General features: G+C 42.2%; 2 protein-coding genes across 3 annotated transcripts in view; both read right to left on the bottom strand.

The window, feature by feature from the left end:
- Window positions 1-18,485, bottom strand: part of SERAC1 (serine active site containing 1) — a 379,919-nt gene that overhangs the window by 310,852 nt on the left and 50,582 nt on the right. The window lies entirely within an intron of this gene.
- The window catches only part of EZR (ezrin), a 37,267-nt gene continuing 19,634 nt past the window's right edge, over window positions 853-18,485 (bottom strand). Inside the window, exons 3-13 of one of the 2 annotated variants that reach the window (XM_075748305.1) lie at window positions 15,399-15,494; window positions 14,309-14,583; window positions 13,399-13,482; window positions 12,611-12,757; window positions 9,337-9,433; window positions 6,142-6,305; window positions 5,156-5,286; window positions 4,283-4,443; window positions 3,883-3,975; window positions 2,710-2,961; window positions 853-2,369 (exon numbers count right to left, since the gene is read on the bottom strand). In XM_075748305.1, the coding sequence (XP_075604420.1) occupies window positions 2,205-2,369; window positions 2,710-2,961; window positions 3,883-3,975; window positions 4,283-4,443; window positions 5,156-5,286; window positions 6,142-6,305; window positions 9,337-9,433; window positions 12,611-12,757; window positions 13,399-13,482; window positions 14,309-14,583; window positions 15,399-15,494 (1,665 nt within the window). In that variant the 3' untranslated portion in view covers window positions 853-2,204. The remainder of the gene's footprint in view (window positions 2,370-2,709; window positions 2,962-3,882; window positions 3,976-4,282; window positions 4,444-5,155; window positions 5,287-6,141; window positions 6,306-9,336; window positions 9,434-12,610; window positions 12,758-13,398; window positions 13,483-14,308; window positions 14,584-15,398; window positions 15,495-18,485) is intronic. The other variant, XM_010305218.2, reaches the window with a different exon arrangement.

Below are 18,485 nucleotides of genomic sequence, written 5' to 3'. Positions count from 1 at the left end.
TTTCTTCTCAAGTGACAAAGTTTGAAATGCATTATGCTGACAAGGCAACAGTAGCCAGATGATATTTCCATTTCTGGGCACAGCAGAACTAATTATTTAATTTAATCCCAGATAGGAATACTTCATAGAAAAAAAAAACCCTGTTACATTAAGAAAGGTATATGATTTCATTCTGATCTTGATGTTTCATACATGTTTGGAGAGAACTGAAGACTAGCTTCTCTTCACCTGCTTGCTGCAGATGGGTGATGCTAACACCTTTGTGCTTCAGAATTCTCTACAATGCCAGCGTTACTTTGCACAACCCTAAAAAGTTTTGGCCTGTGGCCACACGCCTCTCAAATGTGTGTTGTATCATGGTGCTTAAAACCAGGTAACTGTATAAATTCTCCCTCAGCAGGGGTGTGGGATAACACCTAATGGAATAAGCGTGGTCATAGGAAGTTCCTTGTTCTTATCAGCTGCCAGACAGCATTAACAAGTCTGCTCCATATGGTGTACAGCACAGAAGAGTTTAGCTAAACTTATCATTTATTCATGAGAACTGGCAGAAATGCAGTTTTTACTACTGTATCACTTTGCCTCAGACCTAGTGTTAGTCAGCAGAAACTACCTATACAACTCTAACTAGTGCTGCTGCTATATACTTCTTCCCTGGGACTCAGGTGAAAATGGTCATATGTCCTCATTACAGCAAGTATTCTCCTTGCTTCCTTTCCAGGTCAATGTGGCTTTTAAGGACTTAAGAGTTAAAGACACAGAGATTCATATGCTAAGCTCAGGAACTAAAAGAACAGTAGCAACACCTTACACAAAATACACCCCACACAAGAAACACTTGACTCCAAGTCCTTTGTTACTTTGCAGATCTTTTATTTAGATGTTTACTGCTGCAAATAAAAAAAAAAAAACCACACAAGATTCAACTCAAGTATAAAGCAGCATAGATGTTGTGAGTGGAAGAGAAGAACTGACAACATACTGTATCTCACTTTCTAACAGATTTTCAAGGAAAGGGGGAGATTAGTGGGGAAGGAATGGTCACAAATGCTCTCTAGTAGAGAGGATACAACTGTGATATAAACAAGCAGTCCCTTCATCTTTGGAGTCTGAAACTTTAAATCAAACATTTAAAAAAATTAGAAAATTTGTTAGAAAAATAGGTGCAGTAAAATTGTATATATTGGATCGTGTACATATAATAGTTCTCATTAAGTAAAAAAATGATCTTTACAAATAATGCTTTATAGCAAATAATCAGCTGCACTGTGTCAGACTACAGTGTCATTTAGGCATTTTTACAGATGCGAGTCTTATTAAATCTGAAAAGTAACAAAATATACAGAGCAAAACTATTTCCCTTTAAACTAGTATTGCAATCCATGTATTGCATGGTTTTTATATATATATATAAATACTACACTATAACTGATCAGTAGTGAAGCTGGAACGCAAACACAGTAGTGTATTAGATTCCAAGGGAGTATTTGCCTAGTTGTTACATGAGGAGGGTGTCAGTGTCCCTGTGCCACACTTCTGTGCCATCACTGCAGAATTTCTCCAGTTGAGAACAGCAACCAGAAAAAGCCTAATTTCTGCACAAAGGAGTTCTGAGGTGGTGTCAGTTTTTTGGTGCAGGGGGTGTGTGGGGGTGGTAGGAAGAACATGGGCATCAAGACCAAGGAAAAGAACAGGGGGTGCAGACACACATGCATGTGTGTACACACACACACGTGCTCACAAATCCAGAGTTCTACAACCCATCATCTCAACTCTAACTAATAATACAAAGACATATGGCACAAAATTCACCCACAGTTGCTTATTTTTAGACCAAGCTGAATCCAGCACCTGCACGAGACATGTCTTCAACTAGAAGCACAGCCTATTAAAATTTGTCTTGCTTAAAGAGAAATGTGACATAAGGCCTTTTGGCACTAAGCAAAGGCATGAGCAAGTTACCAGGATCAGTGGTACGATGAGTCTGTAACTATACCAAATTTAATAGAAGGTATGGAATAAAAGGGAGATCCAAACACCTCTGGATTTAGAGAACTTTTGTTAAATGTCATACAGTGACCCCTCCTCAGAAAAAAACCCCAACAAACCCAAACAAAAAAACCCACAACAAAAAAAACCCCAAACAAGAACACAGCATTAAGATCTGCCTTTCCCACAGTCCTGCCTTCTTGTTACAAGCGTCATTACATCGCCTCGAACTCATCAATTCTCTGCTTGGTGTTGCCTTGCCGGATCTGCCGCAGCGTCTTGTACTTATCACGTCCCTGTCGCATGTTCTCTGAGTGGATAATATCATTGTGGGTCCTCTTATTTTCATCTCTAGCCTGGGCCAGCTCATCTGTCAGCGCCTGCGATATAAAGGATGTGAAATACAGATTACACACAAGAAGCTGGCAGCTTATGACAGTAGTGATCTTTGGTGAGAGTTGACAGTTGTTGGATGGCTGGATAGATCAGTGACATGGATAGAACATACGCTTTCCATAAACACAATGGAAGATGTAAGTGATCTCAAAGCCTGAGCAATGAGAGTAATCTTTATATGTCTTATCTTTACTTCACACTCCCTATAGGAACTGTAAATTTAAAGAAACTATTGTGCTTTGTGTACTTAATCAAGTGGTTAAACAATGTATTTTCAAGGAATGATTGTTTCAATTACTCTGCCTCCTCCAAACATTGCCTTACCCTCAGTTGCCTCTGTACACGTTCATTCTTCTCTGCTTCAGTAATGCGTTTCTCCTCATTGCGGTCATTCCTGATCCCCTCACTGGAGAACTCTGCGCTGTAGGCAGAGTACTCTGATCCTTCATCTTGCAGGTGATCCTGGACATGGTAGCTCACTGGCTCATAGACAGGCGGTGGAGGTGGAGGCGGAGCAGTCATTACCAGGTGTAGCTCCTCCTTTGTCTTTACCAGATCCTCCTGGGCTTCCCTGGCCTTTGGGAAAAGAATGAAAAATATTTTAATGCATTTCTTGCTTTAAACCAGCTTAATGAACACTTCAATGCTTATCTTCCCAGTTTTGTCAATTTACTATGAAAAGCAAAAAAAGAGGGAATTAAATCTCTGCAGCTGACAGTACTGTTACAGTCTTACGCAGAATGTCTTTTTTTTTGGCTAGTGATGCTATCATCATCCACTGTGTAATGCACAGGGGATCTTAACAAAGAATCTTCTTCCAATAAAACACAGCCTAGGAAAAACAGTTCTGTGGGACATTACAGTTATCTTCATCCTGTTCTCCATGTGAAGAGCTGTAGGATGTAAGTACGGGTTCCACAAGATTCCCGAGTTGGCATTTTTAATGCCATCACACACTAGGCAGTCAGCTTCCTTGCTGCTTCTGTAGTTCTGCCCTCCCATGGGGTCTGCAGGACTAGCTGCAGGGCACCAGGAGCACCAGGCACTCCGAGCCTTGTGTAGTTTATTTTTGGGTTTAGTTCATCAAATTATTCAGCTCTCCCAACCCAGGTAACAGGAAGCCACTAACAACAGCACACGCTCCTCAAGACTGGTACCTGCAGCGCGGCTGCATCTGCAGCATCTTCTCTTGATGTTTTCAGACATTACATCATGGACTAAATGCATCATTTATACATGCGCCCCTTCCCCTCCATGGCTCCAAGATGATAAGCACATTTTTAAGTTTTACACAGGCTTCCATTTTGAATTTTGACAGAAGGCTTGTTGGAAGAAAGATGTTTTGCAGGCATGTTGCATGTTTGTCACAAGTCTGCCCTTCTCTGCTGGTGTGCAGATGTTTGCCTCCACACGTTTAGAGAAGTCATACCAGGCTAAGCAGTGTGGTATGCTCTGCTCAAGTGTAGAACTTCAACTTTGCAAACCCCAGATACTCACTCTGATTTGCCACTCTTCAACCTCACTCTCTTTACGCCTCCTTGCCTCTTCAAGAAGTGCAATCTTGGCTGTATACTCTGCAAGCTCTGTAGCCTATTGAATAATAAAACTGGAATTATAAGGACTCTTAAAAAACCTAAACAAACAAAAACCCAACCCAACAACGAAACACTGTTGACTGAGAAAAGACCCAAGTGTTACACTCCACTGTAATAAAGACTGAATAGGAAATTAAGAACAAAAAGTAGATTGCTCATGACAGAAACCAGTGCCACAATGATGCTATCACATGGCCTACTACTTCACTGCACTCTGGTTTTCCCCGGAGAACAAGGCTTTGCCTTACTCAAAGGGTGCAGTAACACGCCTGTATCCTGTCCTCAAAATGACTGGGTCTTACCAGCTGTTCTTGGCTCTTTATCTGGTCCAGAGTTTGTCTCTCCAGCTCTTCCTTGGCCTGTAGAGCAGCCAAGCGATCAGCTTCCAAGCGTTCTGCTTCCACCTGGGCTCGTCTCCTTTCTTCCTCCAGCTGAATGGCTCGTTGGATCTGATCTGAGAGCTCTGGAAAAACACAGATCAATGTGGTTAGTGCACAAGCCTAGTCAAAGTGAAGAGACTACAGATGGTCTCTTAGGTAACTGCAGAAGTCATGACAAGCACTTGACTCCAGCTTGCAATACCCCCTCACTGTGCACCTCAGAGTAATTATTGGCATAATACATCAAGTAACTGAATTCAGAGGTAGTCAACTGCACATTATAACTGAATCTTCTGCAAGATATTTGCACTGAAGTCTGTAGCACTGACATGATTCTGCTGCCCTTAACGGACAGTTTCCTGCAAGGACCAGATGTTGCTGTTTCTAATCTGCTCATCTGCGTATTGAAACAGAAGCTTCCATTTCACTGGAGAGACTTGTTCCTAAAGTATTTTTTCTGTCAGAGTTAAGTAAAAAGTACTCGAGAGCCGAACTCTGTTACTCACTGCTAGAAGAGGCTATAATACTAAACCCCTCTTGGCAACAGGAGAAAACCGAGTTCATGTGACCTTCAATTCCCAAATGCAATCAGCAGATTTTTATGCCACTTTTATGCCTTGGATGACCTCAGCAGCACAAGCACATTTGTGTATTTATCCGTATAGGTAGATACTAGTAAGCCTTGCCAAAGGATCCCAGCGTCACTAGATTTAGGCGAGGCATAGGCAGCAACCCACATAAGCCTTCCATGGAGCACAACACATGTGATCTGGTCAGCCAGTCCAAGTACTTTACCTTTCTCTGCTTTCTGAGTCTTCACCTCATACTCTTGTAGCCTCACCAGCAGCTCTTCCTTCTCCCTCAACATTTGCTCTTTCTCCCTCTCAATTGTCTCCCTCTTCTTCTTTTCATTTTCTAGTTGTTGCCTGTTAGAAACAGATTTCATGCTTGAAGCTCGCTTTCAGACCTAAGCTACAGCAAGGCAAGAAAGTTGGCCAGGCATCTCTCCAGGCAGCTCAATGAGAAGTGACTGCCACAAAGCAAGAGCCAGAAGACAGAAATACATACAGCCTGTTCCTTCATCACATCAGAATTTTTGCTCAGTTTTGGATACCCCATTTCATAAAAACATTTGTATTTTTGTTGCCCGCCACAGAAATTTAGAACACTAAATAGCTACTAGATGCAGAAAGAGAAAACCAGGATTCTGTACTGCACAGCAGAAGAGATTTAAGTTTGTTACTTCTGTCTTAAGGAGAGTCAAGGAGGTGTAAAAATAAGAGCACCGAGGGAATGAAGACAAACAAGCCACAAATACAGGAGAAAAGCAACAAGATTTCTTGACTCATAAGCAACCTGCAGCCGGTGGAATCACCAATCCTTTTTCCTTGCCTGTAAGAGGTCTCCCCGTCCCCTCTTCTCTCTTCGTAGTGTACACACGTGCTCCCTGTGAAGGTTTCTCCCATACTCCCAACCATCCCACGGTCCAACACATAAATCAGGTCCCAACACTCAAGAGCCAGGAGAAGCCCTCTCTAGGTGTGCGTCACCACGCAAGAGCCCACTGCGCCTTTACATGCACACTTCCTCGCAGCTCTTAAGACCGCAAACAGGACAACAGACTACGTGGCCACAGGTCCGAGCCAAAAGAGTTAACACTTACGGTCCTGCTGCAGGACTTCCCGAGTCCAACCCCGTAAGCCAGCGCTCTAGGGTCACACAGAGGCCTTACAAATGTGGGATGGCTCATCTTCCCTGCTCTCCATACTCAAGCAGCTCACCTTTCCAGTTGTTTCTGGTGCTTCTCCTCCCGGGCCTGGGCTTTCATCTGTTGCACCTCAATGGTGTCGGGCTTCCTGCGCCGCATATACAGTTCATGGTTGCCCATGCAGAGCTGCAGGATCCTCTTGTTAATTCTCAGACGAGGGGCGTAAAACACAAAGTCCTGGAAGAGAGACACCGCACAGTCAGTTTTTTCAAGCAGGCTTTCTCTTCTGCCAGCTAGCTGCATGCAGATCATCTTGCCATGAGCAATTTAAATATAGCGGCAGGGACTGCCGATATCATCTATGGCAAAAACAATTGTTATTTATATTATCCATTTCAAGTCTACATAGACCTGACAAATTACTCTGTTAGTTTTCTCTAAAAGATACTTTTTCTAGAAATCTCAAATATCTCCAGCTACAAGAAACTCTGTGGAGTTTGGAAACGTTGTAGAAGATTCTGGTTTGGCAGGCAACTATCTGGGCAACTCATAGACCTCTAGTATCAAGTAATTAGTTTCTAAGTTTGCATGGTTTTGTGACTGAAATATAAAGCATGAAACTAAAAATCTGTTGCAGACAATTAAAGTAACTTTGTAGAACTGCCTGACCTATTTGAATCAATATTCAAGACACCATCTGTGTTTATTCAGAGAAACAGAAGAAATGCCTTCCAATATCATTCTTTCCTCTCCATGGCATTTCCTAGTTAGGTTGACCTACGCTGGTACAAGAGTGTCAAATGAAAGCTGCTTTTTTTTTTTTTTTTAACTGGTAAACATATAGGTTATTTTGAATATTGGGTTGCAGGCAGTAACAAAACACAAGAGATTCTAAAATTTCTGGTTCTGCAAAAGGAACAGCCCCACATTTCTTATTATCTGTGTTATAACCAGGCTTTTACAGAAACTATACACCAGACTGGATCTTCTAGAAGTAAATCTGCTCAGAAAGGGATACAGAAGGCCAAGTTCATTACCTGCCTGATGATTTTTCTGAGTTCACAACCATACATGTTTACAATGCAGTCTGAACTTACACAGGGAACAAACTCTGCATCTTTGTACCTTTTTTTTGTGTACTGTGTGGATGGTGATACAGGCAGTGGGCAAGCTGCCACATTACCAGCAAAAACTAGTACCCACTCCTTAGAATGGCTCTCCTATGGATTGCCTTACTGTTAGCAAGAGCTGGAACTGAGAAGGGGTATACAGAGGCTCTACACTTTTGCATGGACATGCTGGCAAAGACTTGTTTTCTTCACTGCATTTTCCTAATTCATATTCTGACTGGAAGAGACACGGTCAGCGCGGTGCATTGCGCTCCCCACTAAGCCCTGCCAGAGCCATTCTGAGCTGCACAGGTCTGATACTGCTCACCATGCCTGTAAGCCATCCATCCGACCTCCCACTTCTCACGAGTAATTTTAAAAACAAACAGTTTATGTACATTGTGATGAGTAGGTCCTATCTTGAGGCAAGGTTCACCTACATGGAAGTAAATACTGAGGCCATGGACGACGGTTGTGTTTCTCATTTACAGCCATAACCAAGGGATAGAACATTCACGTAAGAACACAAAAGAATTCCCACACACACCCTTTCCTCGCCCCCAGCTTCCCCCTGGTCTCACGCAACCGGGGGCATAGCAGCTTGATATTTGAAAGATAATGTGCTGAAGATGTTGGAGTATGTGGGCAGACAGCCCTAAAAATTAAAGTTTATTCTGGGCAAGGTGCCACAGGACTCTACCCATTACATTGGTGTCCATTTAAACACTGACAAGGAGAACCCTCCAAATGAAAGGGGAGCTTCCGACCCTCATCTTGGGTGGACTGGATATTTTGCTTTAGTTGTAATACTTGTCTTTTTAAAAGGAGACACAAGTGTATGAAAAGATCCAGACAGCTTCCTGAATGCTCAGAATTAGTGTCCAGATTAACACTTCTGTCAGGCATAGCTTTAAACATAACACCACCCAGAGGGAAAAGGACAATTGAGACAGAGGGAGGAAACATATCAATATTAACATCTTTCTGTATCAGCCTCTTGCAAGTCTCCCATTTCAAACTCAGTCAGATTTACTGATGGGGAGTGGATGGAAAGCTGTAATCCATAAACAGGAGATTAATCATTTTGTAATGTGTACAGCACATCCAAGAGACTCTTGAGAAAAGTATGCCTGACCAACCAGCTTTCTCTCTTTGTGGAGTTTTGTTGATTTTCATTAACAGCATGACAAAAAGAAGCTCCTCTCCCCCTAAACTCCAGGTTGTTAATCTGGAGAAAAGCCCTGCAGCACACTATGTGTTAGTGTCCTTTAAACCACTGGGAGGATCTTTTTCCCTTAGAGAGAGAAGCCATCACCCTTTGCCAAAGCCAAACTGCTAATTACTTCTGAGGGCTGTGCTTACTCACCAAGGCCAAGTACTGGGGTGGGGGAAGAGAAGAACAGAAGTCCTTTCTCAACTATTCAAAAGTTTCTCAAGACTGACAGAATGAGATCCACATATACCAGTTAATTCCACTTTCTGTTCTCAACATGTCAAAGTTAGTTGCTAATTCTTCACTAAAATAACTCTGAAAACATGTTTGTAAGTATTGAAAAGCAACATTCACAGGTAGCTACATTTCAGTTCTCCACAGAAATCATATCCTTGCCATTTACCCCAGTATTCAAGAAGGTCACTGAACACCATGGTCATTAATTGGCTTTTACCCTTTCAGTAGTGTGGAAGTGAGCATTAAGATGGGAAGCCGTGTGTATCCATGTGGCTTTGCAGGAGTATTTGAATGTTTATTAAAATACTCTCACAAAAATCAACAACAAAGTTACCCACCACCTTCCATGCACTGAAAGAAATAGGGAGAGGACTAGTCTCAGTATAATCTGGTCACATAGAAGACTCACAGAACTAGCAAAGAACCTCAGATTTAAGCATAAGGCTACCTAGTTTGCTGGGGGGGGGGGGGGGGGGGGGGGGGAAGACTCTGCAGTTGTAAAATCCTTGTCTTTCTCCATGTTAGATAGCACCATAAGCCCTTTATTTATGCTGGACAGAAAACCATACAGCTCTAAATACACCCTAAGGCTCATTTTGCATCAAGAACATCTGCAGCTTTCTCCTCTCCAAAGACCACTTTATTTTGAAATGAAACAGTATTAGTTGTTCATATGCAGTATCCAGGAATCCATGCTAGATATACTTACTGGTGCCTTCTTGTCAATAGGCTTTATAACAAACTTCTTGTCATTGAAAGAAATGTTTCTGATTTCGCTCCAGGGGAACCCAATCTTTGGAGTCAGTCTGGAAAAAGAAAGAGATATATTTTAAAGAGATCCTGCAATGAACAATCCCCCCCCCGTTTCTTCTAACACAGACTCAGTGGGATGCAACACTTCACACAGCTCCCCAGTAGAGAGAAGACAGTAGTCAAACCAAAACCCCACAGAAAGTAGGGAAAGAGCCCAGTCACATGCCTTACAGAGTCTTTTCTCATTTTGGTCAGCCACCCCGCTGACATTTGGCTATGTAATAGGGATGGTCTCTACCAAAGCCACATACTGAGCTTTACCAAACACCTGCTTTAAGTTCATTTCTTTCAAATCAGGGCCTAAAATCCACAGCATGCAGACTTTAGGTGTACGTGCTGTGCTTCCAGGAGGCTTCTCGTACATCATGGGACGCATAACCCAAAGTAACTCAGCCACTCTCCACACCTTCCAGCACCCACAGAGAGGTCTACCCTGCTGTGTTACAGCTAGCCCAGTTACCTCCATGCTGCCTTCACTTCTGAAGTGCTGGGCAGGCACAAACACAATTGGTAGAAGCAGATTTCTTGTCTTTTGTTTCCTTTCCTAGGTTACAGGCACGGCTAGTAACAAAGAGCCCTGTTCTTTCCGTCCACGCAATCTGCTCTTTCGGCCCATCCCACTAGTCAGCAAGCAGAACTTTAGACGTTGGTTGAGCAACGAGCCGTACCACGTAGTGCTCTCCTACTGGAAAGCGCCCTGAGGAAGCAAAGGGCAAGATTCACACTCCTAGCTCTTCCTCATCACTTCGGAGTTCAGGTCTGCTGGTTTAAAATTACTTCTTTAAGCTTCACTAACCAGTTGAGATTTTCCTCTGCTTTAATTTCTCCAGAGTCTTGCATATAAAAAGCATCAAGTTATTCATGAGATCAAATGTTTCCAAGTCATTCCAGTACTTCACGCTTACATACCTGCCCAGCTCTGCAGCAAGTTCTAATAGTACAAGGAATTCCATATTTGACTGTAAATAATTCCTTTAATTCCTCCCCAACTAAATATTTCAATTTTTATGTTTAATATCACATTATTATTATTTTATTCTTCTCTTATCAAGGGAGGGTATATTCTCTAGAGATAGCAGTTAATGATTAAGAATTGTGTCACATAAGTGATAACACCAACAAGCAATCTTCTCGTTATTATCTAACCCCTCCCAAGATACATTTCCGAAACACACTGAAGTGCTGACAATTATTTCTAGCAAATGGGTTCAAGACACAAGTATTTAATGTTTAGGACTTAGAGAAACGTCTATCATCATGGTGAACCACTGGAACTCTGTAAGAATCCTTTCTATGGAGCTCATTGGTTATGAAAAAAGCTGGCAATTTTGGAGGAATTGGACTCATTGTCACAGAGATGGAAAGCTACTACATAGCATGATTTCGCTGGGCCCAAGCATAAAAAAAACCCAAAACCCACACAACTCGCTTCGTTTAAAATCAGACATCAAGAATAAAATACATCCCCTTCAGAACATACCATTCCCTAACCCTTAACTCAACTGCAAGATTATGCAACAGTGTGTGTGTGTAACACGAAGTAAGAACTGTAAAGAAAATCATTTGATTAGATTAACTAATTATTCCAGCCTCTGTCATATCAACTTAAGTGTTTCAACCCTAGATAATACAGTATGATGCACAACTAAAATAATTCACTTATTAATAAGTTCTATTGCAGATTCTCCTCTTTAATGCAGAAAATAAAAAGCTTGAAAATACCTAAAAGCGGGACACCAACGTACACTGCAGTATGGAGGCTCGCACACCTATAGCACGCTCATTTTCCTCAGGTTGAACTTCAACAATGAAATCTTTGCTTTTTCACCTTTGTCCCAGTCCCCAAACTTTGCACGTACAAACCAGAGGCGAGGTACACATTACTATTCTTCTAGTCCCCATATCTGCTCAAAAGACTTAATTATATAGTAGCAAGAGTTACAGCAGAAACAAGCAGTTTATTCCAGCACTGTATGTGTTTTGCAAATGCTCTTGATCGCTCTTTACAGTCAATGGCTATATTCTGTCTGCTTCTGCAGCTCGAAAAACCTGTTTATGTGACCATGGTTACATAGCAAGACTAGTCATTCAAGACTGAAGTACTACATGAGCGAAACTACTTTTCTTTCAAGTGACACTCCTTGTTTTCTGGGTGACAGCATATATTAGCATTGCAGAAAAGACTGCATTTCTCCTTGCCATCTTAACAGAAGCTTCAGAGAGTTTCAATTAATATTTGGGTTGCATTCAAAGCTTTTTGGAGGCAAAGATGTAGAATAGGTGAAATCCCCTCTGTATTACAATGATAGTCTCTTATGGATTTGTGACATGAAACCAAGACTTGGAACGTAGGAGGGGAAAAAAAAGAAAAGAAAAGAAAAGAAAAAAGCAGTCTAGACAGCAACCCTTCATAAAAAAAAATTTAACTCCCCTTCAATCTTTCTATTGCGGAGTATTAGAAGAGATTAGCAGGCCTAGACACAGCTGTTCTCACCTTCCCTTTATGTTTATTTATAGATGTAGTCTATCATTTCCCACCTACTATCCAATTAATAATGGCTCTGCCTTTACCAGAAGGGCTGATTAAAACTATGCATACCTCAGCAAGACCTCATTTCATTCGTCGTTCATGGTAACTATATAGGTTAACGCCTCCCTGGGTTCTGGGTATTATCCAGCTTTGGTTTCGTGTCCACCCCATAATCTTTTTCAAAACCAGGCAGTTGTACACACATCTATCATTAATGTCAGTATAGGAACGGCCTTAGATGTCCAAACACTCTGCAGATACGTTAGCGTACCTAGGTTCTGGCATTGCATCCGCTGCTGGCATACCTGGCAACCTGACTCAAGGAAAAGCTAGGTGAACTCTTTAGTTCAGGGTTCAGCTCTACAACTGCGCACGATTTAACAGGTGGCATTGTCCAACTGACATCCCTCTCTATACAGTAGGTAGCATTAGCAGGGCAGGCTACAAAGGTCAGGAAAGTCATAAAAGCATAAAGGATGTGAAAAGCTCATTTCCTAGCACAGCTTCACCTACTGATCCAAAACTGGAACGTGAGCAAGTTCTAAACTTTGCCCTGATCCTGTAAATGAGAAACATCCCTTGGCTCCTATACCAGTCCTCACTCTGGGAGATCAGAGGTGGGGAAAAAAAAAAGTCTTACTTATCATCCTTTTCATAGATGTTGAGCCCCAAGGCATCAACCCCCAGCCAAAGGTCAGTTCCTTTCTTATTCTTGATTTCAAAGTAGTTGATTCCATACATCTCCAGGTCTTGAGCAATCTTCAGGTATTCCAGCATGGCATTCTCTCTGGTTGAGACAAGGAGGAGAGCAGATGTTAGCTTCTCATTTATCTGTCTCAGAAAGCACAAGGTCCTCAAAAGAAACAAGTAACTTTTCCTAAACCAAGACATCAAACGAATTAAAACTGAACGTTCAGCATTCGGGATTCACTTCAGGAGTTAATGATATTACACGTATAAACACAGAGTATTCCCATTTACCAAGCTCTAGTATTTCCGGACAGAAAATCAGCAACATTCATCTCTCTCAGTATTCATTCATCTTTGTCTCACGGTACAGTCAGAGGGAAAGGTATAGTACCTGAACTTTCCCCATCTGCCAATGTAAATGCTTCAATGGACTTAAGGTTAGACGCACACCTGTACTTCCCCCCTCTCACCCCCAAAGTCATCACTGATACACTGTGCCTAGGTCCAGGATTTTCAGGAAGCCATCCTGTTCTCAGCACAAGTGTGAAAATCCTGTTGAGTTTTACCATGTGATTCAATGTTGGACTAGAAAATATACACCCAAGAGTCTCCCCACACAGGCGACTCTTGGAGTCTATTTCAAAAGCATGTTGTAGAACTGCAAGCTTAAGGTAATCAACCGACATAATCAAAAGGTAATCAAAGCGACCAGCCTAGGGACCAATACAAAACACTTACTTGAGCATGCCACTGTGCTCAGCATGCCACACCTGGATCCGTTCTTCCCACTGCTCTCTGGAGAGTTTATGCTGGTCCATCACCCTACGCAAATAAAGAGAGATTAGCAAGATTAGTCTTTGTGTTCCATTGATGCTGACCTCTGCGGTAGTCTTACTGAAAAATCAGTCCCACCCATGAAGCCTTACTGAAATCAAGAGGAAGATCCTACTCAGCCCAAAGACGTACTCAGTGAAGCAGAGTAATTCAGAATGAACAAAAATCCTCTGCAAAGCCATCTCTGGTCAGTGACCAAGGACATGAGATAAATAAGCAAAACACTGCAAGAGAATCACATACATGCTGCAAACACCAGAGGGTTAAAGCAAAGCAAAAGTTGGTGTCATTCTTGGAGTTGGGCATTGTGCAGAGTGTCATCAGGAAGTGTAAACAGAAGCCATTTGACTGATAACATACACTTATCCTGTGCAGGGATGGACTACGTAGCCTCAAGACTCACTTTCCAGATACAGGATTTTTAGGACTGTACATTAGGATTAAGGACATACAACCCAATCTTCTCCAGGGATGACACATTCATGACCAAAGGTTGCTCTTTTCTTCTTAAAGAGGAGACATTCATGCTGCCAGCTACCAGCATGGTAGCAATGTTTGGTAAAAAAAAAGCTGAATTCAAAAGTATACTTCCTCTCCCTAAGCAACCCAAGGCGACAGCACAAAAACATCCTCTGACAGATAGAAATAAAAGAAGGAAAAAAACCTAAATGCATACAGTTCAATTAAAAAAAATAAATCATGTTCTCAGTGAAACTCTGTATTTAACTAGAATGCACATTCCTGACTTTAAAACAAACAAACAAACCAAAAAAACACTGAAAAAATGGGAGACTACATCAACCAACTCCTTCACCTTTGGGGGATCAGGCGCTCTGAATTGAGGTATCCAGGCTTGTGCACATCTTTGTTGTAATCTCCAAATTTGGCCTGCACAGCATAGGAGCCAAGTAGTACTGCTGTTTCAGGAGGACAGTAGATCTCATCGCTGAGGATCCCTTCCTTAACCTGCAGGAAGAAGAGCTTCTGTGTGATGTCCTGGATCAGCTCTTCAGACACGTCCTCTGGAAAGAACTTGGCACGGAATTTGAACTGGAGGGGATTCTCCTTTCTGATTTCTTGAGCAGAAACCTGAGGACAGAGGGGACAACACAACTGAGCAGGGTTGCAGACAGAAGAATAAATTTCTTTTACACTGAAAAAGGGATTTTGGGCATTTGCCTTAAGAGGAGAGTGACTGGCGACTCATTACTGGCATTCCTTAATCCTGGCATCTTACTGGTATGAGAATAAGGGGAGACGCGTTGTGTTTTTGAACTGAACCAGTAAAATTCTGCTTGCGCAGCAAACCTTGGTCACTGGAAAATGATTTACTGTGCTGTATCAGATGGCAAATCCATGCAGTATTGTACGCATTTGACAGACAACAGCCCCTTCTCATTAAACAGGTATGTTGCTGGCTGCCCAATCCAGAAAAAACGTTCACGCCCTCAGAAGAATTGCAAGTCCACAAACAAGAGCACATCAGAGGCACCTACACTCTGTTACAACTGCCCAGCCTTGAAGAGACCTTTCTTTCTGATTAGTGCAACTGATCCTGCACAAGCAGAGATTAAAACCATCACTAGCCAAGATGTTCCTCCAGACACAGTAAGAATAGCTGCTTCTACCCAAAGTACCGTATCAAGCTGCTGCTGTATATCTGACAAACGCTATAAAGCTTTCTACAATTCACACAGAGGGAAAGGGCAAACTTCCCCCATGCCACACCTCACCCAAACAGTTCCCATGCAGGTCACAAAGTTTTCTCTAAAAACAATCCTGGAATTATGAGAATTAAGGAACAATCAACAACTGGTACAAGATTTATAAAGTTGCAGCCAATAACACATCAGGAATCATGTAAGCTTTATCTTTTGTTCAACAATTAGCCAGAAGTCCGTTACCTTTTTATCAAGCTTCAGCCAAGTCTGGAATCCTTTGTTGTCCACATACTGAAGACCAAAGTACCACACTTCTCGCAAACCTATGGTTTTAACCACCTACAACAGAAAGGTCAAAAAAAGTTATTGTAGGTAACAGTTCACTTGAGGTCCAGGTATCCTCTCAAGTCCTGCATTACCTGTGGGTGCAGGCAACAGCCTAAGCCTATTCCTCTGGCATCTCTTAATTTCATTTTGTAGACAAAGATACACTATAGCTGCCATAGTAGATACCAACGATGGCATAGGCTAAGCTACTTGTCCCACCCAGTTCCCAGGAGAAGACGATTCTGGGGAAACCGGGAGAGACAAACAGGGCAAGTGACAGGCCACCAACTGCTAGATTGGTACATGCAGCAGGTGGGGCTTCTGCTTGCTTGTATCTACTGGCCCTTCTTAAAACTGTACTTGGTGAAGCAGGCAAGTTACTTCTCTCACCAAAGCTTATGGTGAGATGGTCTGTAATGGTGTTAGCACTAACCACAACTAGTTAGCAGTACTAATGGCTCAAGTGATCTTGTCTGCCAGTCACCAAAGATTATTTGGCTGGAGGAAGCAACTGAGGGATGCCTCACACAGCTGCTGCAGTAAGCTCCCTGTGCGGTTTTTGAGAATTAAAACAAGCCGCAAGTATTCTCAGTCAAGGGTATTCTTTTTTTGAATTTACACATTGCCTGGTTTTGAAGGACAAAATATATTGACGGCCCAAAATTAGGACAAATTTAATTTCATATATTGCAAATGCTAACCAGATGAAAGATCCAGAAACACCATCTGTTGACTGAATGGCACACTTACTGGTGAAAATAGTCCTGTTTGGACATGTTCCAACAAGTTTAAGATCTCAACCAAGGATCTGTTTCACCCCTCCCCATTTATAGTATTGCTGGAGACACTCTGGCTGGACAGCAGACTTGAGAGAGACAAGGGTTTTTGGATACGTAATTAGCTTTTGCTGTAGTTTCCCTTAAATTTTCTTACCAGTGAGCGAAAACCAGCAGTCTGTAGCTGGAAGCCAGAGCTTCCCAGGGTTAGTAAGGGAGATGGGGAAAAATGCACCATCTTGATTAGCACTCTGAGAATTATTTTTTGTGTGACACTGTTGAATAACAGGCAATCTATAAAGTTTAGTGATATAAGCAGACCAAGAAAATTGCATAGTAGTATGAGAAGTGTCATTAAGCAAATACAATTTTTAAGGATAAAGAAGTCAGTGTCTACTAGTTGAGGAAATGGGATAGCTTCATGGCTAGACACCGTGGGCTGTATTCAGTAGGCTACAGTTTATATATTCTACTTCAGCAGGGCCATAAGTAACTAGTTATAACAAACTAGAATTTATGTTAAAAAAACCCAAAACCCAACAAACAAAAAACTCTGAACCCCACAACTTTTTAAAAGAGAGCTGGGGTCTGAAAACACTTCAGCCTTTACTTGACTAAAAGTCCTTTTCCACTCCTGCCCCAAAGTGGCTTGCTTCACAGCCAAGTTTTCTGACAGCTAAATGTATTTTTAAAAGGGTCAGAACTGAGCTTTACCCAATCTACCAGAAAAACGAGTACGTTGAGCGTGGTACTTCCTGTTGCACAAAAAAAGTGTTGCAACTTTGTTAAAAATAAAGAGCTGCATAAATCAAGCAGTTATCAGGTCATTATCTCTGGATGGCTCTTACAACAGAAAAAGTACACTTCTTTATAAATCAAGTTAGAAAGCTTGCAGAAGCTATGACCCCTATTCTTCCCAAAACCTAAAGGCAAGGAAGGAGAAAGTATTAAGCTAAATTTCACAATTTGACCATTTGGGTTCCAATAAAAAGAACAAAGACATGAATATTTTAGTCTATATTCTGGCAAATGGTTTATAAACTCCCTCCACAGCAAAACAAGGAAGAACTAAGAACCGAGGCATTATATTCAAAATGGGAGACATCTCTCCTCACCCTCCTCAAATGCACGAAGCAGCAAATCTTAAGTCTGCCCATTCCACCTAGAAATGCATCCACTCCCAGAAATGGCCAGTGGCACACTCTCTTCCAGTTGAATCTCTTTTCCTTGTGGCCAGGATGGCACACAACCACCTGGGAGGTACTGCGGCCAGCTGCAGAGCCCACTGCGTTGTTTTTTGGGACACCTCGGACCACTGCAGCATAAACTCAGTGCAGGTCTGGCTGGAGTAGAGTTGAACTCAATGTTCACAGGCTTCCACTATTTTCCCCGTTCTATAAAAGGGAGCTAAAACCCACCTTACGTGCAGGATACACTTACACTAGCAAAGCCTAAAGCACAAGAGCAGTGTCAGAGTACTTTTGATAGCTGACAGCCAGGCCAAGAAATTGTCTCGTGGCTTTTAAAAATAGCTTGTTTCAACGGCCTTTCCTCCCCACAGTGGTTCTGCAGTTCAGTCTGGGCCACTCCCCATACCTGCGAAAACCTGTTCTCTCCATAGGCTTTATCTGAGCATAAACTCCATCCAAGATAAGGGCCTAGTAAAAGGCTTACACAGCAGAAGTGACAAGAGGATGCCAGAACAGCTTGCAGCTAAACATACAGCCTTCACCTTCCTTGATTTTGTGTTGCACACTTCTGCCTCAGCCTTCCCTTGATGTGTGGATGCACACTCCCACAAGGCATGGACTATGGATAAGAATTTCCAATCACAGCCATAGGATGTAAGGAGCAAATCTTTATGAGGTGATAGTCTAGCCCAATAGTGCAATAAGTGCTGCAAGAAGCAGCCCTCAGAAGTCCAGAACTACCTAGATAGCAAGCTAGAAGTATCTTGGATCTGAAGCATCCTGCCTTTTTCCACGCTCTCGGGACTGTGCGCTTCTCAGCTGGAGGTCAAGAAAGTAGTTTCTCTTCAGCCACAGAGATGAGCCCAACTCTTAACAAAGTAAACATTAGTGAATATATGGGCAGGGTGGGTGGGTGGGTGGTGTCCTTACTGAATCTTTGTCATAAGGAACACAGGATGTACTTACACTGCCTGATCTAAGGCATTGCTTTTAAAAACCTGGCTTTTAGTTATTTGGATTTTTGTACCCTCAGAGAT

Source organism: Balearica regulorum, chromosome 3 (genome assembly GCF_011004875.1).
Source record: "Balearica regulorum gibbericeps isolate bBalReg1 chromosome 3, bBalReg1.pri, whole genome shotgun sequence".
Lineage (NCBI taxonomy): Eukaryota > Metazoa > Chordata > Aves > Gruiformes > Gruidae > Balearica > Balearica regulorum.
The sequence above is the reverse complement of the archived record's forward strand: the minus strand, read 5'-3'. Positions and strand labels throughout refer to the sequence as shown.